Raw genomic sequence first — 14,863 nt, 5'->3', positions numbered from 1 at the left:
TGAGTGCACACCCACCCTCTCTGACCGGGATCGATCTCCCAGGCGCTTCGTTTCGAGGGTAGTAAACCCAAGTACAAAATATTGAATATTTGATTCATTTTGACACGTTTTCAAATACAGAGTCTTATTACTACGTTGTAAAATAGACACAAGGAGTTATATTGTACCTTCATTGATTTCTCCAAGGCGTTTGACAAGGTATCACGGCTGGACTTTGAACAACACTGTTATACCTATTATACGTTGTGGGGTGAAAGGTAAAATAGTTGATTTTATCCAAAATATGTATAATGACAATAAATCATGTGCTGTAATAAATAGGATGAAATCAATTCTTTCCGTGTCTGTCGGGGGTTCGTCAAGGTGAAAACCTATCTCCTCTTCTTTTCTCATTTTATCTTAATGATCTTGAAGAATATCTCCGTGTCTGTCGGGGGTTCGTCAAGGTGAAAACCTATCTCCTCTTCTTTTCTCATTTTATCTTAATGATCTTGAAGAATATTTCCGTGTCTGTCGGGGGTTCGTCAAGGTGAAAACCTATCTCCTCTTCTTTTCTCATTTTATCTTAATGATCTTGAAGAATATTTAATTTGTAACCGGTGATATGGTCTGAACCTAGAATACGATAATGATCACGTGACCATATACCTGAAACTTTTACTGTTGCTATATGTTGATGACACTATGCTTTTAGCCGAAAGTAACTTCCGTCTGCAGACAGCACATGGTTGGTTTTCGGGTTTTTGTGATTTCTGGAAACTTGAAGTTAACTCAGATAAAACTAATATACTTATATTTGGATCGGGTTCAGCGGGCAAGAATAAAAACAAATTCCTCTATAATCATTGCCACCTGGGAAGTGTTATATGTTTAAGTACCTCGGAATAACATGACATAGAAACGGAAGAATGATCGCCGCTATCAAACATGCTGCAAGTATAGGTAATATAGCCTCAATGCCTTCATTGAAAAAGTCGGGAAATTTACATTTACCTTTGGATTGTTTTATCTCATCTTTCGATAATGTTGTTCTTCCTGTTTTACTATACGGCTGTGCCAGTTTTTGCAGTCCTGGGGAAGTGAAAGGTTTCTATTATTCAATTATAGATTCATCATGTCTTGAAAAGTACTTATTACTCACAGATAACATTTATAAACCGTTACTATATTTAAGAACAATTAATCACAAATTGCCAACAAGAAAGGGTCGCTGGTCGAACATTCCTTGTAAAGCGAGGTTTTGTACACTGTGTAATTTTCAACAAATTGGCGATGAATTCGATTATTTATTGCATTGACGAATGAACGTTCTTTTCTTATTAGTAATTTGTTTTCTAAATTGCCTAATATGTCAAAATATAAGCAATTTGTTGGGAATAATAAGATATAGGTTCTGAAAAAAATGTCCAGAGTTCTGAATCTTGTGTATACCATTTTGCTGTAATTCCTACACAATGTAACTCATGTACCACCGTTGGTGATTCAGTTGAGTAATAACGTGAATGATTCACAACTGCACACTTATAATTTTGTGTATGTGGTTTCAAAATAAGCACACTCAAATGTATATTATATGCCATGAATACGTGATAACTGTTTTTTAATTATGTATGTTTGGGTTTTCCGTTTTTGTGTGTTTGGGTTGCATGTGACCTTGAAGATCCCTTCATATTTTCCAAAAGTCATGGCCAACCTACAAGTACATAATTCTTTCAAGGGTATCATGTACCGCTTATAAAAATATATATGACACTAGAACATTATATTCTGCGTTTGATATAAGGGTTAATCGTTTGTTTAAAAACAAACTCAGTGACGTGTGATAACATCAAAAAACAAATAAAAGGTCCGTGAAGATCCGGGTTTGAATTGTTCTTCAGTAACCCATGCATGTCTCGATGCTTTGTTTCAGTACGGTCCTTGGTACAACATTGACTGGCCCATCAAATATGGACCTGTGAAGGTCCCGGAGTGGAATAGGCCTTCAAAAAACCATGCTTGCCATAAAAGGTGACTATGCTTGTCGTAACAGGCGACTAACGGGATCGGGTGGTCAGGCTCGCTGACTTGGTTGACACGTCATCGGTTCCCAATTGCGCAGATCGATGCTCCTGTTGTTGATCACTGGATTGTCTGGTCCAGACTCAATTATTTACAGACCGCCGCCATATAGCTGGAGGCTTGAGGCAGTGAACTCACTTTATTCTTGCGCGTCTCGGTTGCGAGGAATGGAAATATAACAGCCTGAGTTTCTATCAATAGATGTTTGGTTAGACGGCATGTGCATATTAAATTCTATCAAATAAGGATATTCGTAGTATCTCTTGGTCATATATCGTTGAGATAGATTATAAAAAACTGTGCAGGTCAACAAAAAGTGATATTTTACCTCAATATAGCCACAGTTACAGACGAAGTCTTTCATTCCTTCGGACACTCGGATATCTGCCGTCCTCAGTCGATAAATACATGTACATGTATATGTGTTACAGAGATGTTCAAGAAACATAAGGTAGTTCACTTTACAATGACACTGATAAATAAATAAAAATAAAATATACAAGATAAACTAACAAGAGGTGTTTGGTTAGAAAACATATGCGTATACGAATTTTGTCATAGTATAATATATTCGTAATATTCCTTGGCACGGTATCATTGACGTAGGTTATAAAAAACTGCTCAGATCAGTAAAATATGATATTCAGTTTCAATATAGCCACAGTTGCAGGCGTTAAACATTCTTTCATTTCTAAGTACATTGAGATATCTGCCTTCTTCAATGACTACAGAATGTGAGCTACAGCGAAATTTAGCAAGCGCCAGTCGAAACGTGTCACCCGATACACAGGATGGACTAGTACTATTCAGTGAATGATTTATCGGTTCATCCGCCACGCATGCTCTCGCAAACAATGAACCCTGACAAATAGGCAAGTAAGGCACCAGTTAAGTGTTTTGTTGTTGTTGTTTTTTAATATTTCATAAATATGACCATCGTCCACATTGTAGAGTACAAAATTGAAACACGAGATCTGTACATTCAGTATGGTGCATGTTTTGATATTTCAATGTGTGCCCACGTGAATCTAGCAAAATTGTACTTTACCAAGAGGTAACAGATGACTTCATTTACATCAGTGATATGTCACATGGCATTTCAAAACAAAATTAATAAAAGGTATGAGGGCTCGTCCGGGATTCGAACCCGGGACCTCTCGCACCCAAAGCGAGAATCATACCCCTAGACCAACGAGCCGCTCTTACACATTGCGCATTCACAAAGGTATTTATATACTAAGTTTAAGGCCATTCCGTCTTACGCGGAAGAAATTCTATTAATAGTCTTCGAGCAGTCGTTAGTCTTGAATGCTTGTACAGGATTCATATAATATAGAATATGAATTTATGTCTCTTAGACATCTAGAATATTCACAAAACATCGTTTTCCGTGCATGCGTTCGGCTACGAGAATATAACATCTGCCTAACAACGCCATCAACATTAGGACATTTGCGCTGATCAAACTGGAAACCTTTGGTCCTGAGCGCCAAATTCTTTGTGCGTTTCAAAGACGGGATCCCAGTTAAGTGTTTGTTGCTAAGGGACGAAGTAGTATGCGCGCAGTAATATATAAAGTGTAAAATATTGTTATTGCATTACTACGTACATTTTATTGATTTTGAACTGCACTGGGGTGATATCTGTTCATGAATTGATCACATATGAAATACAAATCCATACATAAGTGGAACTATGTTACAGTCGGAGTCATATAAAAACGAAAAGGATGTTGTTAGGTTACTTCCGCTGTCAATGTAAACCACCACATAATTTTTCCAAGTGATTACTTTCTGCAACACGTAAACGGCAAAGATGACCACCCAGACGTGGGATATACCAGATTTTGGTGTAGAAAGAAAAGGATCCTTATTCCTCCGCTCAAATGATATGAATTACGGGAGGGCCACTCTTACTTCAAACTGGTAAGGCATTGATAGGTTGGAGTATCCTCATCTTCTGTGTTGCTATATCATTATGCGTGGGTGTTTGTAGTAAAGTGCTTTGGATAAAGTGACAGTCATAGCAATTTCAACTGAAAAAGCTAACCATCAAATTGTTTGACGGATATAATTGGTGTAAGTCAAATTGTTAGTCGAAGTACATAGTGACTTGTTTTCAGACTACTGTTAAAACTGACAATAGACTGTGGTGTATTAATGACAAAACCAACTACACTGTATCAGGTCTATGTATTTACAGTTTGTCTGACTGAGTATAAGACAGGAGTGAATTTATACAGTAAAGATACAATGTGTATCACCATGTTATATATATTGTGACACATATTTAGTTTGTGTGAAAACGATATAAATATTTCAGGGAAAGTTCATGTAGAAAAGCTAACTACTGAAACATGTTTGGAACAGCAGTGTTCAGTTATGAACTTGAAATGCTAATTACAACATACCTCATTTCCTCAAGTAAGCACTTATTTTTTCAATAGGGTTTCAGACCTCAGATTCTTATTAGAGGCCTGGTGCTTTTGCGCTTACTGGGTCTAATTACTGTCAGCTGCTTTACCCCCGGCACTTATTTGAGGTAAAGGTCTTATTAGAAACACTGTTTCTTATTCGAGGAAATTTATGGTTAGTTGTTAATAACACTCAGTCACTGGGTGAATCTGATGTTGGGGGTCACTGAAAGCAGTGAATTGATTTTAGCAAAAGGTATCATCCTAAATCATTTATTGTAGCAAAAGTGTCATACTAAATCAATTCAGAAATAAAACATTGATGCATCATTTACCCTTGTAGAAGATGTGATAGGCTTTGTTTTCAAACAGATTTTACTGATGCTAATAGTCATCATGTTTGAAATCTTAGTGATATATTTTGGAAAACGCAGTAATTGTTTATACTCTTTCTGTTGACAGGCATCAAGCTAGGGAAGCTGAACCCAAAGACTATGACATCAGCAAAAGTCCACAGAGAGACCTATGTAAAGCCACATACAGGAGGATTGGAGACGTAACAGATGGGGTAAGTAATTAAACCAGTGACATGTCTTCATCATAGCTATAATGGGTCCCCAGTATTTCATATTCATTCAAATCTTCCAAAGATGAATAATGAGAACATCAGAGACACATGTTTTTATTTTGTATAATTTCATTCAATATAAAAATGTTCAAAGCCTCTGTGTACATAATGCATGAATGTTTAGGACTGCATTTATGGCGTAGCAATATGTCATTAAGTAAAGAAAGATGGGAGCATGCATAGTGATTGTCATCTTGTTTATCCTTCACAGAGTGGTGACAATGTCATTATGTCATATGTTTTGTAGTTAACACCCATACAGTTTAGTCATACAGTATGAGTGCATTGGGTTTATGACCACTTTGAACTGCCTGTAAGTGTAATCATGTACATGTTTGATTGAGAAGAAATCCCAAATTTATGCAGATGTAGGACAGTTATCACTTTGGTGCTGGCAATCCTAGAATATAATGTTTGCACACTTGGATTCAAACCCATTATCTGGCATGTCCAAGGAACTCAGAGCAAGCGATTGTGGGACCTTCAATGACTGGGCCCCAAACTGAATAAATGTTAAACATTCAAGATATTCAAGATACTGATGCCTGTCTATTAAAGCAATGTAAAACAATACTCTGCTGCCTATTTTCATGCTATCTATGAGAGCCTATCTTGTACCATTTTCTATGCTTGATTTTTCAGTCCCTGCCTATGACAACCTACCAAGACCACGCCCAACAGATCAACCTCAGGAAGAACTTTGAGGAGAGGGAAACTCGTAAACCAATGATAACAATGGAGACACTAGAACATGCTCACATTGACAGGTGATTAGAGGATGAAGCTATACGCATGTAGTTTGTAGGATAGAGTGAGGAGGTTTAATGCTAATTTGAACAGTGTTCTAGTCTATCATGTCATGTCGGTATCATGTTGGGGAAGTCTGAGGTGACACCAGTCGTAGACATTTACCATGTAGGATATAAGCTGTGTAAGAAGGGTAATTGTCAAAGCAGAACGGAAATGGTGTTGTGTGTGGTCCTATGCATAGAGCTCTGGTCACAAATTAGCTGAAGTTAAGCAGCATTGGACACAGTGAGTTCATGGATGGATGACTGTGTTTGGCATCCTGACTCTTGAGAGTTTCTAGTTCAGCATTCCTGTCACACAACAATGCACATGTGATATGTTAGGTCTCACCCTAAGCAGTGGGTTTGTTTAAAATTGCCACTGTTCAGTGTGTCGACCCAACAGAAAATGGCCACTGGGTATGATAACTCATGTGACTATCATCCTTCTTGCTCCTAACGGGCAGCTTGGGTTATCTGGTGTAATAAGAATCAGATTATGTTTGTGTGCATTGAGCAGGATATGAAGTGTGGAAACTAGCATTATAAGTATTCTACATTTTTCATTATATGATACACTAGTTAACTGATTGTGATCTCCTTGATTGTGATCTTGGGTTTCAACATAATAGCTTTACTCTTACAATTTAACAAGAGTGGTAAATGTCTAAGACCATCATCACTTCAGACTATCTGAGTGAGTGAGAGAGTGAGTTTAGTTTCACACCACACTCAGCAAAATTCCAGGTATATGGTGATGGCCTGTAAATAATCGTGTCTGGACCAGACAATCAAGGGATCAACAGCATGAGCATTGATCAACACAGCTAAGATGCAATGACATGTGTCAGCCTAGTCAGTTCAGGCTATCTTTCTACATTAACTTGACATGATGCTCCTGAAATATGTTTTAAAGTGGCAGTATATTCTCTCCTTCAGTCACTTTCCTGATGAGCAAACGCTTCTCAATAACCATCAGTTAATTATTTGTGGATGTTCATATGTTCTGTCTGTAGGGATACTGGTGCACCAAAGGAAGGTTTCGGTTCAGTTCTGCCTCTTCATGACCCAGATCACAACAAGATGTACATGGAAACCACACACAAGGCAGATTTCGGAGCACCATATCCATATGAACCAGCACCGGTATGTGGTGAATGCATATTATTTATTCCAGAAAAATAACCCCATGGGGAGGTTATCAAGGGTAGACAGGAATCCACATGACAGAAATGTATCCCATGTTTGTGCCAAGATACCTCGTTTGATTTTCTCCATGATAAATGTAAAAAAGATTAACTTCTTGTAATACATCAATCATTTCATTGGGGGAAAATTTGAGCATGATGCTTAATTTGGATTCCACTACTATGTGTTTTTACTTCATGGGATTATTTGTGAAGGAGATATTAGTGTTATGACAATCAGTAGATCATTTTTACGAATAGAAACAATACAAGTATCTCTGAGTCTGTAAATATTTGTTCCCTGTTGGTATTTAGTCTGATGTCTGAAGCCAGTGGTTTTTTGATGCAAATCCTCTGAACATATTTTCATTACTATTCATGGCCTTTAATGATAAAACTGTTTGCATAATGTAATTTATCATTAATTATTTTTTGTTATAGTATCAAAATAAAGTATGTTGTTACAGCCCCAGTTATGACTCTCATGGTTTTCATGCTTAGATCTTTTGTGGACACTGAACACCTTAAAGGAAAGTTATGCCATGCTGAAACCAGTGATTACTGATTGTTCATTTCATCAAAATATGCATCCCCCATTATGTTCTTGACTTAATCCCTGAATATATTGAACAGGAGAGGCCTCCGGATTTTGAAGATCTCTCTCCAGCATACAGAAAATGCAACTCCCAGTTTACAGACCGGGCTGACTATCGGCGTCCTGGACGCAACACATGGCAAGATGAGAGTGGAATCTACAGTAACACCCACTTCAAGAGACAAGTGTACAAACCTACTAACACCATCCCCAGTACAGTAAAGTTGGAGTAGTGGTAGCATCACGCATGTTTGCTAATGTATATTTGAAACATATTTACACAAAACGTCTTGTTTGTCTAAGTCAACACTGAAACGCTATCATGTTGATATGCCCTCCTTTTCAAGGGGTTGTATTCAATTATTTGTTGATATTACATAGGTGTATTTAGGTCATCTGGTGCAAGTTTGCATGGGATAAATATGTTGTAGTCATGAAATGACTGGAATAATTGCTGAAGCCAAAACTCTTGCATATTTACAGATGAATCACTGAATCTGCATGACTTTTTAGAAATTTCTACCACAATCTAATGGTATTTGAATACTTTTGACAATTATTACATTTAAACACGTTGGTATTAGCTGGCCTCTTGAAGGCAAATCAGACTTATTTTTAACTTTGCCATGTGTTGCAGATAGGAAGATGTTTGTTGCGGATTGTATATAAATAATTGCATAATTCTACCATATTTTATGTTGTTTTGATATTTTTCTTATGCTATGATTGAAAGACCTGTATTTCTTCAGTCAGCAAAGTTTGAGATCACTTAAACCACACACATGAACTTGGCTCAACCAAGCAGTATTTTTTTTGTATCAGGGTAGTGTGAGATTATCGAGGGATGTCCACAAAACACAGTTAAGGTTATAGGCATTTCTCACTCTGGTGAAATCACAAGCAGTCGACTGTAGAAGGGGGTCGGCTTATCTACAGGTTACAATTTCGTCAAACCTTTTTCTGGTGGAAACTAAATGACACCATTATCATTTGAGTAATATTATGAGACAGTGTAACAACGGAATTAACTTCTATATGGATTTGTTGACACTGATTCTGATGACTGATCATGTCGAAAAGACGAGTGAAGGTTGCTGGTTTGGCTTTTCTACAGAACATCCTGTTTTGATACTGATTTGAAGGGTCAGGTTAGGACTCATCTGTGAGATCACCTTATTTATGGCTATATAAAGAAAGCTGCCTTCATCCCAGTGTACTCAGTCCTATGAAAACTCAGTACCCGCAATCTTGATTGTGTTAAGTCAACCTTGACAGCTTTTTATCACACATACTTTCACTGTCCTTATCTCAGGGGCAGATACAAGTTTTTGAGAAAGGGGGCTTGCAAACTTCACTTGCACCTGAATTTCAATTGTCATATGACAAAATTTCAGGACAAACTGGGGGGGGGTGCATCCCTGCACCACCCTCTGGATCCACCTATGTTATCTAAGTCTCTTCTGTCAAATCTTTCAGCTTCCTTGTCACCCCACCTTGTGTAAACATGTTCGCATCTTTATACATATTATACCTATAGACGTAGCACACACTTACTCTGCATTTATGTTTTGTTGTTGCAAAAGGTAGTCCCAAAATTTTGCACAATGAATGAATAACTGTTGCTATTTTCAGCAACTGTTTGATCAACAGGTGGGTAAATAATGAAGCATATCACTTTTTAACATAAAGCTTCATAAAGGTGTTATCTACATCAAAACATCTGTTACTCATGACAACCTGGTACTTTAATTAACTTGCGAAAGTTCCATTTTACAGCACAGGCTAAGGCTATCCTGTGAGCACTACTTCTTTTTAGCATTCCAAGGAGAGCATATTTATATTTTCATATAGTTGCTTCAGCTTGCAGGCAATTAACGAACTACGGTAAAAAACACCTAAATCATTCTTTTTCAGTTGAAATTTTGAAATGTCATTTCAGTTTGTGACTAGCACTAATATCCTGTTTTGTTGGTTATTAAGTCATGTTGGCATAAGGAGGAATTCTACAGCAAAATCTGCTCTTGAAAAGTTGATGTCGAGTTTTTCCATAAGCTGACCTTGGCAGTATGTTAAGAATATATGACATATTTTAATAAACAAACATCTTACAAGCATCATATCATAAAACCTCATATAGGCTATCATTCCTTACTGGTTTAAGTCATAAAGAGGAAGCAGTGATATGAAGGTGTCATTTTGGACTCTCTCCTCATACTCATTTTTATTGAAGGGAGAGGGTCCCCCACAGTAATTCTTTATCAGTCATGTGAAGGTCAAGCACTCTTTGTTGGGATGTGTTGATATCTTCGTTTTATACGGTTCAAACTATTTCTGTCCTTCTCAGTGCCATTTCTAATAATTTATTTTAATATTTCTGTGACTGAGATGCACTGCTGCGCCATACCTATCCCTGCTTAATGTTACATGCAAATGGGATGGAAGAGTATACCAGCAATTTATGACAATTAAATTTAAGCAAGACATAAGTGAGTAAATGCTGCATTAAAACACATAAACAATTCTGCAGTTTGGGGGGCTTAATAAATAATTATTTTGATATGGAAATGAAAATTATTTAAAGGTGATGACAAAAATCACTACAACTTCAGTTCATTGTCACAGTAAACTGTTTGAACCGACAGTCAAGCAACATCTTATACATCCTTCAGATATGCTAATTTTCTCTTTCACTTGGCCCAAACTGTAATATCTACCCATGGTAGTGCTTTTCACCTAAAAGGACCCTGGAAAAGACATGTCTATGAATATTTCTGGTACATGTTTACAGCAAATATTCACGATTAATAGTAGATACCTGCAGGCTATACTGATATGTCTTTCTCAGTCTTGCTGTGGCATCATCATCCAGCGATGCTGAATGATGAATAACATATTAAAATTACTTGAACTCTTTCCACAACACGACAGATTCATACATCCATAAACAACAAACATATACTTTTTTTTCGGAACTTTTATTTCTGTTTTGACATTTTAGTACATTCAGTTAGTTACATGCATTGTATGTGCAGCGAGTAAGTAAAATCACAGAATGTTGGTGACTTGAAATGTATAAAAGTATCAAAACATGTAATAGAAATAAGCACACCCAGAAAATGTAGCACCAGATTTTTGTGGATTGCAAACTAAATGTACCAAAACATGAAAACAGGGGGATTACCTGTGGTATCAAATGGACACAGGAAAATGTGCAGAATCAGCTAAAACAATTTCAAAATTAAAACTTCATCTCCAGTCTGCAATGAAAGTGCATGTACTAATAAAATTGACAAATCTAAAATAAATGGAGATGAACAAGACTGTGCATCCATTTGACACCAACATGGGGTGACTATATACACAAATATCTGACATATCAAAGATAGTTCACCATTAATTACTGGCCTCTTGCATGCTGCAGTACTATTTGTGAATTGATAAATAAAAAGTGGATTTCTTTTGTTATTGTACAACTGACATAAATGCACACACATGACTAAAACAACAGTAAAATGGTGTGTGGAAACCTCCTTGCTCAGCACTCTCAAACACGGAGAAAATTGTAATTTTTCAATTCTCAGTAAACAGTCATCTTCATGTACTCTTTTGACTTCTCATTATTGGAAACATTATGTATTACAAGTAAAAATTCAATGTGAGAGCCGTTGGTGAATCAAGTAATTTTTAAAACGTAATAAAATAGATCATAAGACATTATTTCAGTCAGAAACTATTGAAAGAGTGCATAAATACAATATTAGTGTGATATGCCCCAATTGCACAGTGCCCAATGGGTATTCTGTGTACAGAAACATTCACACAAGTGTTTAATTAAGATAAAATCAATGCCTGGAGTCTTAGTTCCATTTGCATATTTACTTTATTATGATGCCATCAATATATCTATTACATGACATATAAAAGTGTAAGCCAAATTAAAATTCACTTACAGAAATAAAACCATTAAAACCTTTAGAAAACAAAGTAAATACTAGTATTATTTATTGTAAATCTGTTAAAAAGTGCCTAAGAACAAGTTAGTTAAAACAGCAAAACTCAATCTCAGCATATCAGGACATAAGCTGTAAATACACCCCTCATAAATCAATATTACTGATACATTCCAGAAACAAATTTAATTTAAAGGCCAAATATTTTAACAAAGTGGAATATCTGATTTAAACCGAATTGTCAATACCTCAAAATAAACATTAACACAAGGATATATCCTGATATGCTTAAAGAAATATCTACAAGATGTCAGATACTGAACACTATAACTACATAAATATTTTGATGTGGGAAATGACTTAGATAAAACTCTCTGGATAAAAGAAGGATCTCCTTTGAAAACAAAAAAAGCAAACTCATAATTTGAAATCTTCATTTGTATCACGGATCACAGCACTGATGTAAATTTCATTATGATAGGAATCAGTCACATAGCTCTCCTACATCAAAATATTAATTAGGGTGGGGAGGGGGGAGGGTCGGGTAGGGATCAAATCATCAGGGCATTTTCAGGTTGCCATGGTTACAATTCAAATTCCAATTTTTACGTATCATTGCTTACAACACTGCATGTAAGTTTTGGTCCATTTTCTACAAGCTCCTGATTAGTTCCTTCAGCTGCCACCTGATTTGTGTATACTGGCCACAAAAAGAAACTGTACATATGATTTTATCATATTCACGGTTTCATTTAATACATATATATGTTGATAAACATACAAAATGAGAGTACAATGCTTACATATTTAAATGTCAATAAGAAAATAGGAAGATAAAATGTTTCATACGTCTTCTCCTTGACAGTCAGTAAATGGATTCCTCACAATATGTTCAATGTAAAATTTGTTTGAATAATTAAAAATAACATTTTCTATTCCTATTCATTCATCATCATTTAGTCATATGTCACTGAAATTGATCCTTGTTAAAATATATCAGACCAACCAGTTGTTTGCCAGTATGCATCATATCAAAACATGTAACACAACACAACACAAAGTTCCAGCAATGCTTTCTTCACGTTACAGGCTGATTTGGTTCATGCTCTTGTGTACCCCATAATGCTTGTTAGGTTTCAGTAATATTGTAGTCAAGGGACATTTGTCCCTTCATTGGGCATGAACAAACCACAACTTCAACAAAAACTTGAAAACACAGGTAAACAATACAATACAATACAAACATAAATATTGGCACATGATGACACCTAGCAGTGTTGTACAATTTATCAGGAGACTAAACATCTTAATTTTTGTATGTATGTAACCATGGCAACTGATATATTATGCTGAGCTTTAGTTGACTGGGCATGAATCCATCTTGACACTGCCGATGGCACTTCCAGAGCCAATGTATTGCATCTTCCCATCAAGCTGCACGTTGCGTATACAGCCCACAAAGCTGGTCTTGGCATCAATACCCCTGGCAGAGTAGTCTGAGGAAACAAACATGGATGGAATAAAGTTTCTGTTCCTGTCTTTTCCAACTGTCAACATAATTATACATGACCCAATGAATTTTTACAATTTCTAAAAACATACAAACTCACCATTACCCTTCAAACAATAGGAAAAAACAACATTAGCATGTTTTCAATTCATGTAAGTCATGAAATGATTTGTTTCTTCTACGGGTTAGACGTCACAAGACTCATGCAAAGGGAGGTAACTTTTCTGACCTGGTGCACCACCAATGAAGAGTGGATCATTGGTGTCAGCTGCAGACACTCCTGGTTTGCCCTGTCCAATGGGGGCAGGGACACCATCAACCTCCAGCTTCACTACTTCTTTGGCCTTTATAGCTGAAGCACAACAGTCTCAATTACATGTAAGGAATTTGCAGCAGGGATTTTATGCAACTTCAAGTCTTCTGAACGCAACCCTAATGACTAAATGAGCAAACTTGTTGCTTACATGTCAGTTTATCAATTGGATTTCAAATTATGAGTGAATGAGTTTAGCTTTACACCACCCTCAGCAATATGACTTAGTCTGGGCCAGACAATCAATCAACATCACAAGCTTCGATCTACACATCTGAGGTATGATGACGCGTGTCTGCCTTTAATATTATGAGAAATAATATCAGGGTCATAATTACTGTTGATATGTAGTGGTTAGAAGTGAATGTCTGTAAACATTGTCTTACCTTTGATTACATGCCACTGGCCATCACAGAGAGAGTTGGCCATGGAAGGTGTGAAAGTAGCTGTGATAGCTCCCCTGCCATTGTCGGTTCTCAAGATTATCTGGAAACACAGAGGATCAATACCCTGCACTGTGGAACTGTTGAACATACATGGGGAGGTCCCCCACTACGAAGATATTGTATGATGTCCTCCCATTGCGCAGACAGGCAGTTTGAAGATGCATTTAAACATTTATGGTTCAATGAACAGATTAGTTACTACCAGTTACCTACACTCTATAACAGAATAGTTCATAGTCCAAATCAAACCACAAGAAGAAAAAAGGATGCTATATTAGTTCCTTTGAAAGATGCAAATTCGGACTCTGTTGCTTCATTTAAATCTTATTTCCAAATGTGCACCTAAACGTTATTCATATGGAATAAGGAAGTTAAATGTTTTGCCCACAACATTAAGACATATGATGAGTACACTTACTCAAGGTCAGTTAAATCAACAAGTCACATGAGACGTTTAGAAAACAAAGCTCATACAAACCCCCAGCAAGTTTGAAAAAATACTGAACTCAACTACATAAGTAAAAGAATAAGCTAGTGCACATTTGTGAACCGTAAATATCCCAAAACGCAGTAGTTTGCTTACCTTGCCATCCACCATCTGCAATACAAGGTAGTCTCCCCTGCCATGGACTGCCATAATCAAACCTGTGACTGACCTTGGTTTGATCTCCACACGTATTAGAAGGTCAAGGCCAACCTTGAACTTGTCATCTGAAACAGGTAATTAAAAAGCATTTGGAGAATACTATGTGTGGAGATAATTCCTATGATCCTAAGCAATCCCATCCACAAGAGGAGCATCATGAGCCTCCCTTCAGCAATCACACCTCCAACTAAAGCTACACATTTATGAGTCTTATCATAAGGTCTACCACAACATTTCCCTTATGTTTCCATTGAAAAAAACCCAGAACCCCCAAACAAACCACAACAAAAATGCTGCCCACTTTTCCAAAAGGCCATTACCGGTAA

At 36.7% G+C, this 14,863-nt stretch overlaps 2 protein-coding genes across 3 annotated transcripts in view; one reads left to right on the top strand and one right to left on the bottom strand.

Moving 5' to 3' along the window:
- The first annotated feature begins 3,679 nt into the window (after nt 1-3,679).
- LOC137290882 (cilia- and flagella-associated protein 95-like) lies at nt 3,680-8,358 on the top strand. Its single transcript, XM_067822051.1, has 5 exons — nt 3,680-3,986; nt 4,937-5,042; nt 5,745-5,869; nt 6,907-7,036; nt 7,711-8,358. The coding sequence occupies exons 1-5, from the start codon at nt 3,877-3,879 to the stop codon at nt 7,903-7,905; spliced, it is 666 nt and encodes a 221-aa protein (XP_067678152.1). The 5' UTR covers nt 3,680-3,876; the 3' UTR covers nt 7,906-8,358.
- Nucleotides 8,359-11,125: 2,767 nt separating this feature from the next.
- LOC137290192 (laminin subunit alpha-like) overlaps nt 11,126-14,863 on the bottom strand; it is an 87,908-nt gene continuing 84,170 nt past the window's right edge. For both annotated transcript variants that reach the window (XM_067820909.1, XM_067820910.1), the window contains exons 71-74: nt 14,475-14,602; nt 13,832-13,931; nt 13,362-13,484; nt 11,126-13,118 (exon numbers count right to left, since the gene is read on the bottom strand). In XM_067820909.1, the coding sequence (XP_067677010.1) occupies nt 12,979-13,118; nt 13,362-13,484; nt 13,832-13,931; nt 14,475-14,602 (491 nt within the window). In that variant the 3' untranslated portion in view covers nt 11,126-12,978. The remainder of the gene's footprint in view (nt 13,119-13,361; nt 13,485-13,831; nt 13,932-14,474; nt 14,603-14,863) is intronic.

The sequence above is a fragment of the Haliotis asinina genome, chromosome 7, assembly GCF_037392515.1.
Source record: "Haliotis asinina isolate JCU_RB_2024 chromosome 7, JCU_Hal_asi_v2, whole genome shotgun sequence".
NCBI classification, from domain to species: domain Eukaryota; kingdom Metazoa; phylum Mollusca; class Gastropoda; order Lepetellida; family Haliotidae; genus Haliotis; species Haliotis asinina.
Note: the sequence above shows the minus strand (reverse complement) of the source record. Positions and strands in the feature narration are given on the sequence as shown.